Below are 13,420 nucleotides of genomic sequence, written 5' to 3' on the forward strand. Positions count from 1 at the left end.
TAGATTCATTGACTTCAACAAGAATGATCTTGAGTGATCTTGGGTCTTATGTTATAGATTCAGGGCTCTTAGGTTGGAAACTCCTTTAAATCAGCAGGCTTATTCTTTGGCTATTTCATCCAGGCATATTTTTAGTTCTGTGTATTTGCACACATGCTCTTTGATAATATATTTTGTCCACTCAAGCCACTGCCTCATCACCTAAAGAAGCTTTGCACACACAAGAAGAAATCCCAAGAGGTTTGTACCAGAAAACTGTAGCTTCAGAATGACTTATTTTATAGGTTTTTCACATTAATAAGGTATTAGACAGTTCCCAATAGGCTTCCACCGTGATATTATCTGTATAACTTGGCTAATCCCTTTTTTCTGTTGCACACTATTTCTTCACTTAGTTTTTTTTTCTTAATGTTTATTTATTTATTTATTTTGGCCACTCCGGGTCTTAGTTGCAGCACGTGAGTTCTTCACGGCAGCATGTGGCTCTTTAGTTGTAGTATGTGGACTTCTTAGTTGCAGCATTCGGACTCTTAGTTGTGGCATGTGAACTCTTACTTGCGGCATGCGAGCTCATAGTTGCAGCATGTATGCAGGATCTAGTTCCCCAACCAGGGATCGAACCCCGGCCCCCTGCATTGGGAGTGCAGAGTCTTACCCACTAGACCACCAGGGAAGTCCCTTCACTTAGTTTTATACAGCAGAATGTTTCACTCTGAAGCTGACTGATCAGGTGAAATGCAGTGAGTCTCTGGGAGCTGTAAATGTAATGCCTTTTCATTATCTGAGCCTTTTCCAGCTACTGAAACCACCCACGTGACTTGTTGTTCACAGTATAAACTCACACCAATTTGATAGGGCACGGGTATATTTTATACTTCAGTGTTCTGGAATAGATTTCAGGGTGTCTTTTCACACTCTATGTTGTTTATTTATGCAGCGGGGAATTATATGGACAAAAATTCCACATCCTTGGTTGACTCCTAGTCTGTTGCACATGGGAAATTAATTTAATTTTTACGATGTGGGATTAGTTGATTTGTGGAAAGGCAATCAATTACTGCCCTAATACCAGGAGATAGATACATCTGAGATGAAAAGGAGGTTAGTGCCTTGTTCTGAATCCTTTGCTAAGGAAAATAGCATTATTTATTTGCAGTTTGTTGAATTAATGCTTTGAATTATGATCTTAAAAACATTAATTGTATAGCTCGTTGAAAGCAGCCACACGATGATTCCTTGGAAACATTTAAATGTAACCTGCTGCACAGGTGTTTTCTATGAGAGCAGCTCACTGAAGTCAGGAGTTGGAGCTCCTAATTGAAATGCATAAAGATTTAGTCTTTCTTTGTTGCTACCATGAACAGAGTTATCACTTATCTAAATAATCTGTTTTTGCCTAGCTTTCCTTAAAATTGTTCCATTTGGTGGGATGGTTTCACCTTAATCACCTTAGCCAAGCCATTTTGAATCTCCCATTTCATATGACAGTGAAGTATTGTCTCTCTTTTTATGTGCAGCAAAAGGACAATGGCTTTTAGTGCCCTTGCAGCCCCCAAACTTCAAATTTTGTTCTACTCAACAATACCTTATTCAGGATGTTTGCTATTTCTTGCCTAATTGCCCTCGCTGGAACCTCTAGTATAATGTTGAATAGAAGTGGCAAGACCAACACATTCTTTTCTTGTTCCTGATCTAAGGAGAAAACATTCAGTCTTTCACCATTATGTATGATGTTCACTGTAAGTTTTTCACAGATGCCCTTTACCAAATTAAGGCATTTTTTTTCTCTCCCTAGAGCTTCATCATGATAGATTATTGGATTTTATGAGTTTGTTCATTTTATTAATGTGGTATATTTTCCAGATATTAAGCTAACCTTGGATTCCTGGGATGAATCCCACTTGGTCATGGTACCTCATCTTTGTTATATGTTTCTGGATTTAGTATTTTGGTGAGGATTTTTGCATCTATATTCATAAGGGATATAGGTCTGTAGTTTTCTTGTGCTATTTTGTGTGGCATTGATATTAGGACAATATTGGCCTCAAAGAAAGATTTGGGAGTTGTTTCCTCCTCTTCTGTTTTGGAAGAATGTGTGAAGAACTGGTCTTAAATCTTCTTTAAATGTTTGGTAAAATTTACCTGTGAAGCCACTTGGGCCTGGGCTTTTCTTTATGGGAAGTCTTAAAATATTAATTAAATCTCTTCCCTTGTTACAGACCCATTCAGGTTGTTTATTTCTTCTTGAATTAGTTTTGGTAGTTTGTGTCTTTCTAGGAATCTGTCCATGTCATTTATCTAGTTTTTTGACAAATAGTTGTTCACAGTATTCCCTTATAATTCTTTTTATTTCTGTAAGGTCAGTAGTTATGTCTTTTGTTCTTAATTTTAGTAATTTTGAGTCTTCTTTCTTTCTTGGTCAGTCTAACTAAAAGATTGTCAACTTTGTTTATATTTTCAAAGAACCAGCTTCAGTTTCATTGATATTTCTCTTCTGTTTTTCTATTCTGTTCTTCTATTTCATTTATTTCCACTCCAGTCTTAATTCTTCCTTCCTTCTGCTTCCTGTGGTTTAGTTGTTTCTTCTTTTTTAGTTCCTCAAGGCAAAAGTTTAGGCTATTTATTTGATATTTTTCTTCTTTTTAAAGGTGGACATTAACAGCAATAAATTTCTCTTTAAGCGCTGCTTTTGCTGCATGCCATACGTTTTGGCATGTTGTGTTTTTGTTTTCATCCATCACAAAGTATTTTCTAATTTCCCTTGTGATTTCTTCTTTGACTCATTGGTTATTTATGAGTTTGGTGTTTAATTTTCATGTATTTGTCAATTTCCAAAAAAAATTTCCTTTTGTTATTGATTTCTACTTTTTTTTTTTGCACTTTTAAAAAATGTATTTATTTTTGGCTGCATTGGGTCTTCATTGCTGCACACGGGCTTTCTGTAGTTGCAGTGAGTGGGGGCTACTCTTCATTGCAGTGCGCAGGCTTCTCACTGCAGTGGCTTCTCTTGTTGCAGAGCAGGGGCTCTAGGTGCGTGGGCTCAGTAGTTGTGGCACGTGGGCTCAATAGTTGTGGCTCACGGGCTCTAGAGCACAGGCTCAGTAGTTGTGGCACACAGGCTTAGTTGCTCCATGGCATGTGGGATCCTCCCAGACCAGGGCTTGAACCCGTGTCACCTGCATTGGCAGGCAGATTCTTAACCACTGTGCCACCAGGGAAGCCCTTGATTTCTACTTTAATTCCATGTAGTCAGAGAATATGCTTTGTATGATTTCATCCTTCCAAATTTATTGAGGCTCATTTTATTACCTAACATGTGATCTGTTCCGGAGAATGTTCAACGTACACTTGCAAAGTATGAGTATATTCTTCTGTTTTGGATGGAATGTTCTATAGATGTCTGTTTGGTCTAATTGATTTATAGTTTTGTTCAAGGAGGCTTATTATTAATTGATTGTATTTTGTTGCTAGTCTTCTAAGCAAAATAATCTAGGAAACATTAGAATACAATTTAAGAAAAACTAGAAGATGAAATAAAACTTCTGAAGTCTGAATCAAAATGTCAGAAGTAACAGCAAAATATTGCAGAGTTTTAATTTTTTGTAGGAAGCTACATAGACTTCCTTAGTTCAGACAGAAGTAATAGTCTTCAATTGGGCAGCATTTGTGGGCATTTGTGATTGATTGCGCACACACACACACACTCTCACACTCACTCACCCCTCTAATACCTTATGGCACAAGATGAGATAAAAAGTGAACTAACCGAGAGAGGTATAATCCCATAATCGTAAAAAATTTAAATACATATACCAAAAACTGATAACAACATTGCTTTTTTCCTGTCAGTTCTCTCCTTCATACTTCAATATTTTTAATGATGTCTAACAATAATTTAAGATAGGTGCTCATGGACTTCCCTAGCGGTCCAGTGGTTAAGACTCCGAGCTTCCACTGCAGGGGGCACGGGTTTGATCCCTGGTCAGGCAACTAAGATCCCACGTGCCGCGACTCACAGCCAAAAATTAAAAAAACAAAAATACAAACGAACAAACAAGAAAAAAAGGTAGGTGCTCATGTTTTAAGTGAACAAAGGTATGTTTGTATATTTGATCATTAGAAAGCTCTTTCACATATGGAAATTTGAAACCATTCAATGGGAATGAAACTGAGCTTTAGAAATGAACCTTACTAGCAAGGTATTTATTTTCACAGTGTAAAAAAGAAAAAAAAGTTTGTTAAGAACATAACATTTTTTGTATCTATATTCCCTTATTTCTCTTTCAGGGGCAGCCTTGAATCCTTCAGAGCAGAGTCATCAGGGAAAAGGATTTCCGATCATGTTATCCAAGGTACAGTGTGTGCGCATGGGGAATGACCCTTGAACCCTGTTGCATATATAATTGAGTGTAAGGAATGAAGTTATCAGGCAGAAAAATGCTGTATTTGCAGGTACTTTTTTAAATTCTGGAGAGCTTTAGCTCTCATTCTTGTTCATTTATTTGGGGATTCAGGAAATTGGAGATTTGTAAATGTTTGAAGAGTTAAGAGCTTTGTCCTCTCAGTGATCTGTCAGAGATGAGTCTTAGAACTTTTAAGAGTACTGTAAGTTACACATTTGTCTTAACTCAGCTTTTAGTTTTCCTGTTCTAGTGTTTTGCATGTTACTGTTAGTTTTTATTAAAGCAAATTAACGGTGATCATTTTTACAGCAATAGAAGTCATTTAAAATTGACTATAGGGCTTCCCTGGTGGTGCGGTGGTTGGGAGTCCGCCTGCCGATGCAGGGGACGCGGGTTCGTGGCCTGGTCCGGGAAGATCCCACATGCCGCGGAGCGGCTGGGCCTGTGAGCCATGGCCGCTGAGCCTGCGTGTCCGGAGCCTGTGCTCCACAGCGGGAGAGGCCACAACAGTGAGAGGCCCGCGTACCGCAAAAAAAAAAAAAAAAAAAATTGACTATAATTATGACTTTGATACTTGAGTTTTTACCGTTGGTATGGAATATATATAACAGTGAATACTACTGAATAAAATAGAATAACTTTGCATTCTACTAGCTTTCTTCTAAATTAGATTCCACCCCGTTGCACTGTACAGTCCCAGGGGGAGCTTTGGATTTCTGTTGGGGTTCTGTTCTTTCTAGACTTTATGAAATTGAATTATACTTTAATATGTATTTCTTCTCCTAGGAAACAGCTAGTGTCACAGCGGATAATGTTCTTATTCCTGAACATAATGAAAAAGGTAAGAAAAACAAAACAACTTTTCTTTAAATCATGTTTTCCTTTAAGTGAATTCATGAATTCTTTTAAGTGAAATTTAGAAAGATCCAATAAACATAATAACTATTCATTAATATGCAGATTCAGGATAAATTTTTCATAGATATCAAAATATTCTCAATTTTGACTGACACATAGTTCTGATAGGTGGTACATTATTGTTATATTAAAAATTCATTGGCCAGTAAAGAGCATAATTGTGGTCTCAGGAGAATTTCATGACATTTGCTATTTTTATGTGTCATAGGAAGACATTTAAAAATTATGTTGGGTTTTATACAGTTTTAGAAATTTTCATAGCACTTATAGGGAAATCTTTAGAGGTGATTGTAGAGCAGTGCTGAAGGTCACTATGAAAATCAGTTATTTTCCACACCAACTTTCCTACTTTATCAGCAGGGCGAATAATTTACTTCTATCTGGGAATCATTCTGATAAACTTTAGTGGCTATTTAAGGCTGCCTAGCCTAATCTTTGCCACTAGATCCGATGCTTCTTTGGTTCAAAAGAGAATTAGAATAGTTAGATAAGGTTGTGGTCCTTTAATGTTTAGCAAAAAAGGTTTAAATCAAACAGACTAAGTGTGTAAATATAGCCAAAATTGGTCTCTGAAGCATTTAGCCAGGCTTTTCCCTTTGTATTTGATTACCTTTGAAATGTTTCCTCCCAATTTCTGCTTTACTCTGAGCAAGTTAGTTAGCCATTTAGAGGATTTGGCTTATGAAAAACGTTTCTCCCAGTCATGCTTAGAGAATATTATTTAGTCATATCAAAATTTCTACTTATATAATTTTTTTTTTTTACTGGTTTTAGGTTCATAGTGGGTCAACAGCAATCTGTTGATTTAATGACAGGGAAACAGTCTTGGAAAAGTTTCCCCAACTAAGTTGTCTGGCTGATCTCTTTGGAAAGGTGATAGAATCACAGTGCTTTTGTTTGAATATCTAAAAAGCCATTGGCTCTGTGGGATGGTGGGAGCCAGGCCCAAGTAAATGTACAGAGAGCACATGGTGGGCTTCAGTTTTTGCTCCTGGGCCTTTCTCTGTTGACTTTTCACTGGGCCCTGATTTGTTTCTAGTAGGGAAGTCTTGGTTCTTTATAATGATGGTTGATTCTTAAAAAGAGAAAAAGTAACTTATCTTCTCCCTACTTTCCTTCCTAAGGAATATTGTTTAAATCCTCCATCAGCTTTCACAACGTCATAGAAGGAACCAGAAATTTCCACAAAGACTTTTTAATCGGAGAAGGGGAAATTTTTGAGGTATACAGAGTGGAAATCCAAAACCGAACATATGCCATTAAATTATTTAAACAGGTATGGAAAGAATTACTATCACAGGCTATCCATTCCATTTACTGGCTCATATTTCACATTAAAATGTGTCATTTTTCATCAACATTGAAAGGAGGTATACCTGAAAATAAAATTTCATAAATGGAAATAAGATATATGACCTCTGGTGACTGGAGAAATGACTGAGAAATGAATGCCTGTCTTGCAGGAATGTGGAAGTTAAATCCTTCCCCTCCCCAGATGTATGGCCTGAGAAAGACTTTTCTGAAAAGCGTAGTTAGGACCATTGGGACTTTGCTTAAGATGGCCGGATTGTGCTGGTCTGCTCCAGGTTTCCTGGCTTTCCAGGATGGGCAGCGCCCTCTCCATGCAGCTTCACGGGCTAAGCCACAGACTGATATTCGGTGCTACTTTATGAATCGTCTTCAGTCGCAGTTCAGGAGAGGGGGAAAGCGGAGGCTTTGGTAGGAGCAGCACGGCAATGATCGGAGCAGGAGGTTAGAATACAGCTGAGTAGAGCCGGAAGCAGAAAGGCTATTGGGGGTCCGACGCAGGAGTCAGGAGGAGATAGGTCTGCACACGCATACCCAAAGAGCTGTTCTTCATTGTTGGTCAACAGCCAATAAACATTTACTAAACTTCTTTTACGGGCTTCGTGTTGGGTGGAGATGAATAAAGCATAGTTACATTCTCCAAGAGTTCCCAGTCTTATGGGGAAAACAGGTAAAGAAAAGATTAAACTGCAGTGTGATAAGCACTTTAGCAGAGATTTGCCCCAAAGGTCATGGGAGCACATAGAAGATAGGCAGAGGAGGGGCTGGCACAGAGTAACCACGCAGTAAACATTTCCTCAGTAAACAAATGGAAAAGTGGATGAAAGGCAGTGACCTTTCAAGTGGATTTTGAAGGATAAGGAGAATTTACCAGGCAGCGAGGGAAGTACTTTCTAGATGGAAGAGATAGCAGGTGCCCAGGCCTAGAGGCACATGCATGAAAGCCTGTGTCTTACGAAGACCAGTTTGTTTGGTGGAGTAGAGTTTAGTGTGAGAGGGTGGGAACGTAGTGGCATCAGATGATACTGGAAAGATAGGTGAAGTCCATGGATGGTTTCTAAGTAGGAGAGTGAAAGGACGAGATTTGTGTTTTGAAGTATCACTTTGATTACCGGTCAGATGATGGACTGGAAGTTGGCAGGGGCACTGGAGGAAAGACGGCAGGAATTAGACTAGAGGTAGAAAGACCTGACAGAGGGATATTTCAGATGTGTAAACTGAAGTGGATAGGGCTGAAACCTGTATTCTCCAGTGTAATATTAGAATCACCCAGGAAGCATTTTAAAAACTGAGCTCTGCAGCATCTGGTTGGGTCAGAGTAGTGGTGGTGGTAGGCGTCCCCAGGTGGTTCAGATGTGTGACCTGTGTTGGTAACCGCTCTAAGCCAGGGCAGAGGCAGTGGGGATGGCAAGGGAGGGTACTATGTCTGAAAGATGAGGTGAAATGGAGCAAATCTGGTGATCTGTTAGACAGTGCTGGGGAAATAGGGGAGAAGGAGGGATCTGAGGTGGTTCCAGTTTTGCAGCTTAGATTACAGGGCCTCTTTAAAAAAATTATGAACCCAATTTGTCCATTTCCTCAAACTGCATTTGCCCCACTAATTCTGTATAGACATCTCAAGATTCCTGAGAAGATGAATGTCTAATGAAGAAATGAAACAATCTATTGTTATAACCATTCACCAAGAAGAATGTGGTTACTCTAGAGGTGTCCTAACTGAAGGCTGCTTCTTAGGGCCAGTGTGTCCCTGGCCCCATTTGTACATTCTCTTCTGGTTGAGCCCCAGGGCCACCTCCCCAAAGACTCCATGCGTCTACTTTCCTCTTCTCTCTGCAGCTGCCACCAACTCACACTCCCTCTTGGGAGTATTCTTTCCAGGGGTCTGGCTTCAGAATGGGATGTCTTTGCCCTTTCTGTCCCGAAGACAATGATCATTTCCTTGATTGCTTCCGACCCCTCCAGGATGGTTTTGGTGACCCTCCTCTGTACAGTCGCAGGAAAATACCGCTGTCTCATAGTATTGATTTCTTCATCTGCCTCTCCCAGTGGACTGGATGGTTTTCTTTAAGGAGCTTTTATTTATCTTTGTATCCCAGTGCTGTATTACAGAGCCTGGCCTATAGTAGTTGCTCAATAAATGTTTGTTAGGTGAATTGAATGAAGCACATAGGCTGTTTTCATGAATTTAGTTGCTATTCAGTATTAGTAAAAAGGCAGGAGGTAACAAAGTTACCCAAGACCTAGAGATTGTACAAACTCCTACACACACATACACATCAGGAAAAATGAGATAATTTAATGAAGCCTTAGCCACAGAACATTTTTTACTAGAAATGTAGTTTTGTAACATTGAGACCTTAATTTCGGTAACCTTTCTTAGAGGGACTGCGGCTGGGAACTGTACTTAGGTGTGTTAGATTAGTGCATCCAGCTCACCTGGGGATCTTACAGTGCAGATTCTGATTCAGCACATTTGGGTAGGGACCTGAGACTCAGCATTTCCCACCAGCTCCCAGAGAAGCACAGAACACACTTTGAGCAGCAAGAGTGCTAGGGTAGCATGAACACAAAAACTAACCCCTTCACTTTTTCAGATTAAGAAAACGAGGACCCCAGGGAGGCTTGGTGACAATAAGTCACAAATAATGAGTGTTAGAGGTGGGCCTGACACCCAGTCCACTCGCTCCCAGGGCAGTGGTTTTTTAAAATGTAAATTCTCATAATGTGGTCCTTGCAAATGATTTGTTAGACTAGTTTATTGTTTCTGACTTCTTGGGTTAACTTGGAAAATAGTTTCCAGGATTCCTGTTGGATTTCTTTCCTTTTGTTCCTGAAGACAGAGAGCTCTAAAAACTCTGCCATGGGACTTCCCTGGTGGCGCAGTGGTTAAGAATCCGCCTGCCAATGCGGGGGACACGGGTTCGACCGCTGGTCCAGGAAGATCCCACACGCCGCAGAGCAACTAAGCCCGTGCACTACAACTACTGAGCCTGCGCTCTAGAGCCCGTGCTCTGCAACAAGAGAAGCCACTGCAATGAGAAGCCCGTGCACCACAACGGAGAGTAGCCCCTGCTCGCGGCAACTAGAGAAAGCCCGCGCACAGCAACGCAGACCCAGTGCAGCTAAAAAATAAATATTAAAAAAGAAAACGAAAACAAAAAAGAACTCTGCCCCGTCTAGCAATTTGCAAACGATAACTGGAGCACACTTACTTTAACCCTTTCATGGTAGAAGTTAGGAATTTGCGATTCAGAGACACGCAACGATGTCAGGTGTATGAAGCCATTGAGAACAGTGGAGGTGCTCCATACAATATCATTGAATTCATTAATTTATTCATATGTCAGGCACTCTGCTAGCTTCTGAATCTTCTTTGAAGTAAGGAGTTATATGTTTCATTTTCCTAGTGGGCCCATTTTTTCAAAATTAGTACAAAGGTAACCTTGAACCAACAGCCAAATGACCCAAGTCATAAATGCCAAATTATTGAAATCAATTCTAATCAGAATACAACTATCACAACCAGGATTCTTTGAGATCAAGTGGGGAGTTTCTGTCATGGGATTTTCTTTGAATACATATTTTTGAATTCATGTAAATGTGTACAAAATATGGTGAAAGGGTTTGAATATAAAATAGAGCAGTATGATACATTTCATGAAAAACTTCTAATTCAAAAGCAGTGGTTCTAAATCTGTTTTGGGGTTAATGGATTTTTGAAAGTCTGATGCAAGCTAAGGATCCTCTCCCCAGAAAAATGTTCATATGCATTTATGCCATAAAGTATCTAATTTCAGGGAGACTATAGACCCTAGGTAAGAATCCCAGAAATAGAGAGATCCTTTCCTTATTTTTTTTCTTGTGTTTCTGTATGATATTTAGGGGAAAACAATGCAATGTAAGAAACAATGGAAGAGCTTTTTATCTGAGCTTGAAGTTTTACTGCTGTGAGTATATTGCTTTGGATTTCTCCACTTGTGCCTGGTTTTCATCTCTGTTCATCTTTGATTCTACAGCACAGAGCTTGGCATGGTTGGCATTTAATAAATGTGGGTTGGATGTTAGAACATTGGGTAAAATTTTGACATCTGCTTTAGTATATTCCTTGGAATACATTTTAAAATAGACCATTTACATAATTCACTTGAACATATTTTAACAAGAAACTGTCACAAGGAAATGGGTTAAATCATGTGTGACTAACATGACTGAATGTAAACTAATTCTTAGAACTTTAGAATTGTATATATTTTACCATTTCCCCCCTTTCTTAGAGACATTCCAGTCAAGAAACTGTTTCATCAATATAGACCTCTTCCGGAAGAGAGTTTTAGGCAAAGAAATCAAGTGCTTTCGATGTGCACATTATTTTCTGGGAATTCATTCATGAACTTGAAAGTCCTTGGAGACAAACTAAAATGACTTCATTTTCATATATATTCATATCTGCAGCTGTGCAACCTGTCTCACTGAAGGCCCCTAACCCTATAGAGTTCAGTCATCACCCTTTACAAACAGAAAATGTTCTTTTCAGATGTTTTCTAAACCAATACATGAATTGGGGTGAGAGAGGTATTATCCTAAATCCTTCTCCGTTTATACCCAGGACCAGAAATCAAAATGTTAGAGGCTAAGTATAAACACTTAATATATCATTTAGTCAACAAAAAACTAAAACCAAAATTGTAATAAGGTTTTTATATTTAAACTTTATTTCTTTGCTTAGGAATAAATAATAAGTTCAGACAGTTCAAAATTCCAAAAGGGCAAAATTCCAAAAGGGCAAAATTCCAAAAAAGCCAAGAGATTTTCTTCCACTATTCTCATCCAGCCACCCAGCTGATTTTCCCAAAGGCAACAGAGTTATCAGTTTCCTGTATATCTTTTCAGAGATATTTTATGTGCAAGCATATATGTATTTTGTTTCCTTACTTTCCTCTTCTCACACAAGAGGTAGCATGCATACGTTGTTCACTTTGCTCATTTCAGTGTTCCACTGTGTGCCGTGCTGTAATGTAGTCAACCGTTTTCCTACTGATGGATGTTTAGATTTCTCCTAATCTTTCACTTAAAAAAAAATGCTACAACAAGAAACCTTTTATATATGTTATTTCAGACCTGTTGGAAAACTTATCTAAGTTTTAATATCGCTTAGAAAACTAAGAAAGCTTCACATAAATAAAATTATAGGGTCAAATGGTTGTATGTGTTACATGTTACCACATTGTCCTCCAGTAGAAGCTGTTCGAATTTACACTTATACCAGTCATATGTTAGAGTGCCTGGTTCCCCATATTCTTGATAACATAGTGTTTATTCTTTTAGTTTTTTCTGATGTGCTAAGTGGAAATGGTTTCTCAGTGTAGTTTAAATTTCTTTTTCTATGATGAATGAATCTTTTCATATATTGAGATGTATTTCCTTTTCCATGAAATATCTGTTAATGTTTTTTGCCCATTTTTTTATTAGGCTGTTGGGTTTTTTCTTAATGGTTTGTAAGAGCATTTTATATATTAGAGAAAATTAGCCCTATTTTTATGTTACAAGATACAAATAATTTTTTATCACATTTTCATTTGTCTTTGCTTATTCTAGTTTGGGCCATGTGGAAACAGTTTTCATGTAGTTGAATTTAATCTATACTTTCTCTTATGGAGTCTGGGTTTTATATTATAGTTTAAAAGGCCTTCCCCACTGAGAGGTTATAAAAGAATTATGCCATTTTTTCCAAGTACTTTTATATTTTCATTTTTTACATTTGTATATCTGATCCATTTGGATTTATTCTGCTGAGGCATTTATGTATTACTTTAGGGAGAATTAACAACTATGACATTGAATATTCCTGGTGTGCCATCATTATCATTTATATTGCTAATATTTCTTTAGTTTTAGGCCCTATACCAAGTACTTCACATGTATTAATTCTTTAATCCTCACAACAGTCCTGTGAGGTGAGTCCTACTACTATGCCCATTTTGCAGATGAGGAAACTGAGGCAGAGCGTACTTTTTTTTTTTTTTTTTAACAAGATCCAGTTTATTTCCTGAATCATACTCAATTCCCTCTTCTCAGACATTTGCTAGTAAATAGGTCAGAGGCAGGCTTCTCCTCTTAGAACATACTGTCTGGAGTGGGTTTAGGGGAGAAGTGCACAGGCAAACAGGCAATTTCAGTAAGTTAAATAATAAGACAAGCAAGTACAGAGCACTGAGGGAGGAGGAAATGCTAATTTGGGGAGGCGGGTGGGTGGCAGAGTAGGTGTCTTGGAAAAAGTAACGTCTAAGCTGAGACCTGAGGATGAGGTTTTTTTGTTTAATATTAAGGGAACTACTTAAGGGATTGTATTATGTGTTTATGTATGTATACTTACACACACCCACACATTGCCTTTCTTGAGGAAGAAGGAATAGAGGGACTCAGAAGGGAGGTATATATATATATATATATATATATATATACACACACAGACACAGACACACATGCACACACACACGTGTGTTTTATAGGTAAGTTTTGCTACTGAAGAAATGTGTAATAGGATTTTTTTTTTTTTTTTTTTTTGCGGTACGTGGGCCTCTCACTGCTGTGGCCTCTCCCATTGCGGAGCACAGGCTCCAGACGCTCAGGCTCAGCAGCCATGGCTCACGGGCCCAGCCGCTCCACGGCATGTGGGATCCTCCCGGAACCCGTGTCCCCTGCATCGGCAGGCAGACTCTCAACCACTGCACCACCAGGGAAGCCCTATAATAGGATTTTATATATAACACCATTTATGGAAAAATAGCTTT

The 13,420-nt window shown here is 38.6% G+C and overlaps 1 protein-coding gene across 8 annotated transcripts in view; it reads left to right on the forward strand.

Annotated features, from left to right (window-relative positions):
- The window catches only part of IRAK3 (interleukin 1 receptor associated kinase 3), a 77,525-nt gene that overhangs the window by 32,496 nt on the left and 31,609 nt on the right, over positions 1-13,420 (forward strand). For all 8 annotated transcript variants that reach the window (XR_003432882.1, XR_003432884.1, XR_003432883.1 and 5 more), the window contains 4 exons: positions 4,288-4,352; positions 5,190-5,244; positions 6,446-6,597; positions 10,512-10,576. Coding sequence is in view for 4 of the 8 variants with exons in the window: in XM_027106934.1 (XP_026962735.1) it covers positions 4,288-4,352; positions 5,190-5,244; positions 6,446-6,597; positions 10,512-10,576 (337 nt within the window). In the remaining 4 variants the exon portion in view is untranslated. The remainder of the gene's footprint in view (positions 1-4,287; positions 4,353-5,189; positions 5,245-6,445; positions 6,598-10,511; positions 10,577-13,420) is intronic.

The sequence above is a fragment of the Aethalodelphis obliquidens genome, unplaced genomic scaffold, assembly GCF_003676395.1.
Source record: "Aethalodelphis obliquidens isolate GAN/ISIS:26980383/991018 unplaced genomic scaffold, ASM367639v1 scaffold8, whole genome shotgun sequence".
Classification (NCBI taxonomy): Eukaryota; Metazoa; Chordata; class Mammalia; order Artiodactyla; family Delphinidae; genus Aethalodelphis; species Aethalodelphis obliquidens.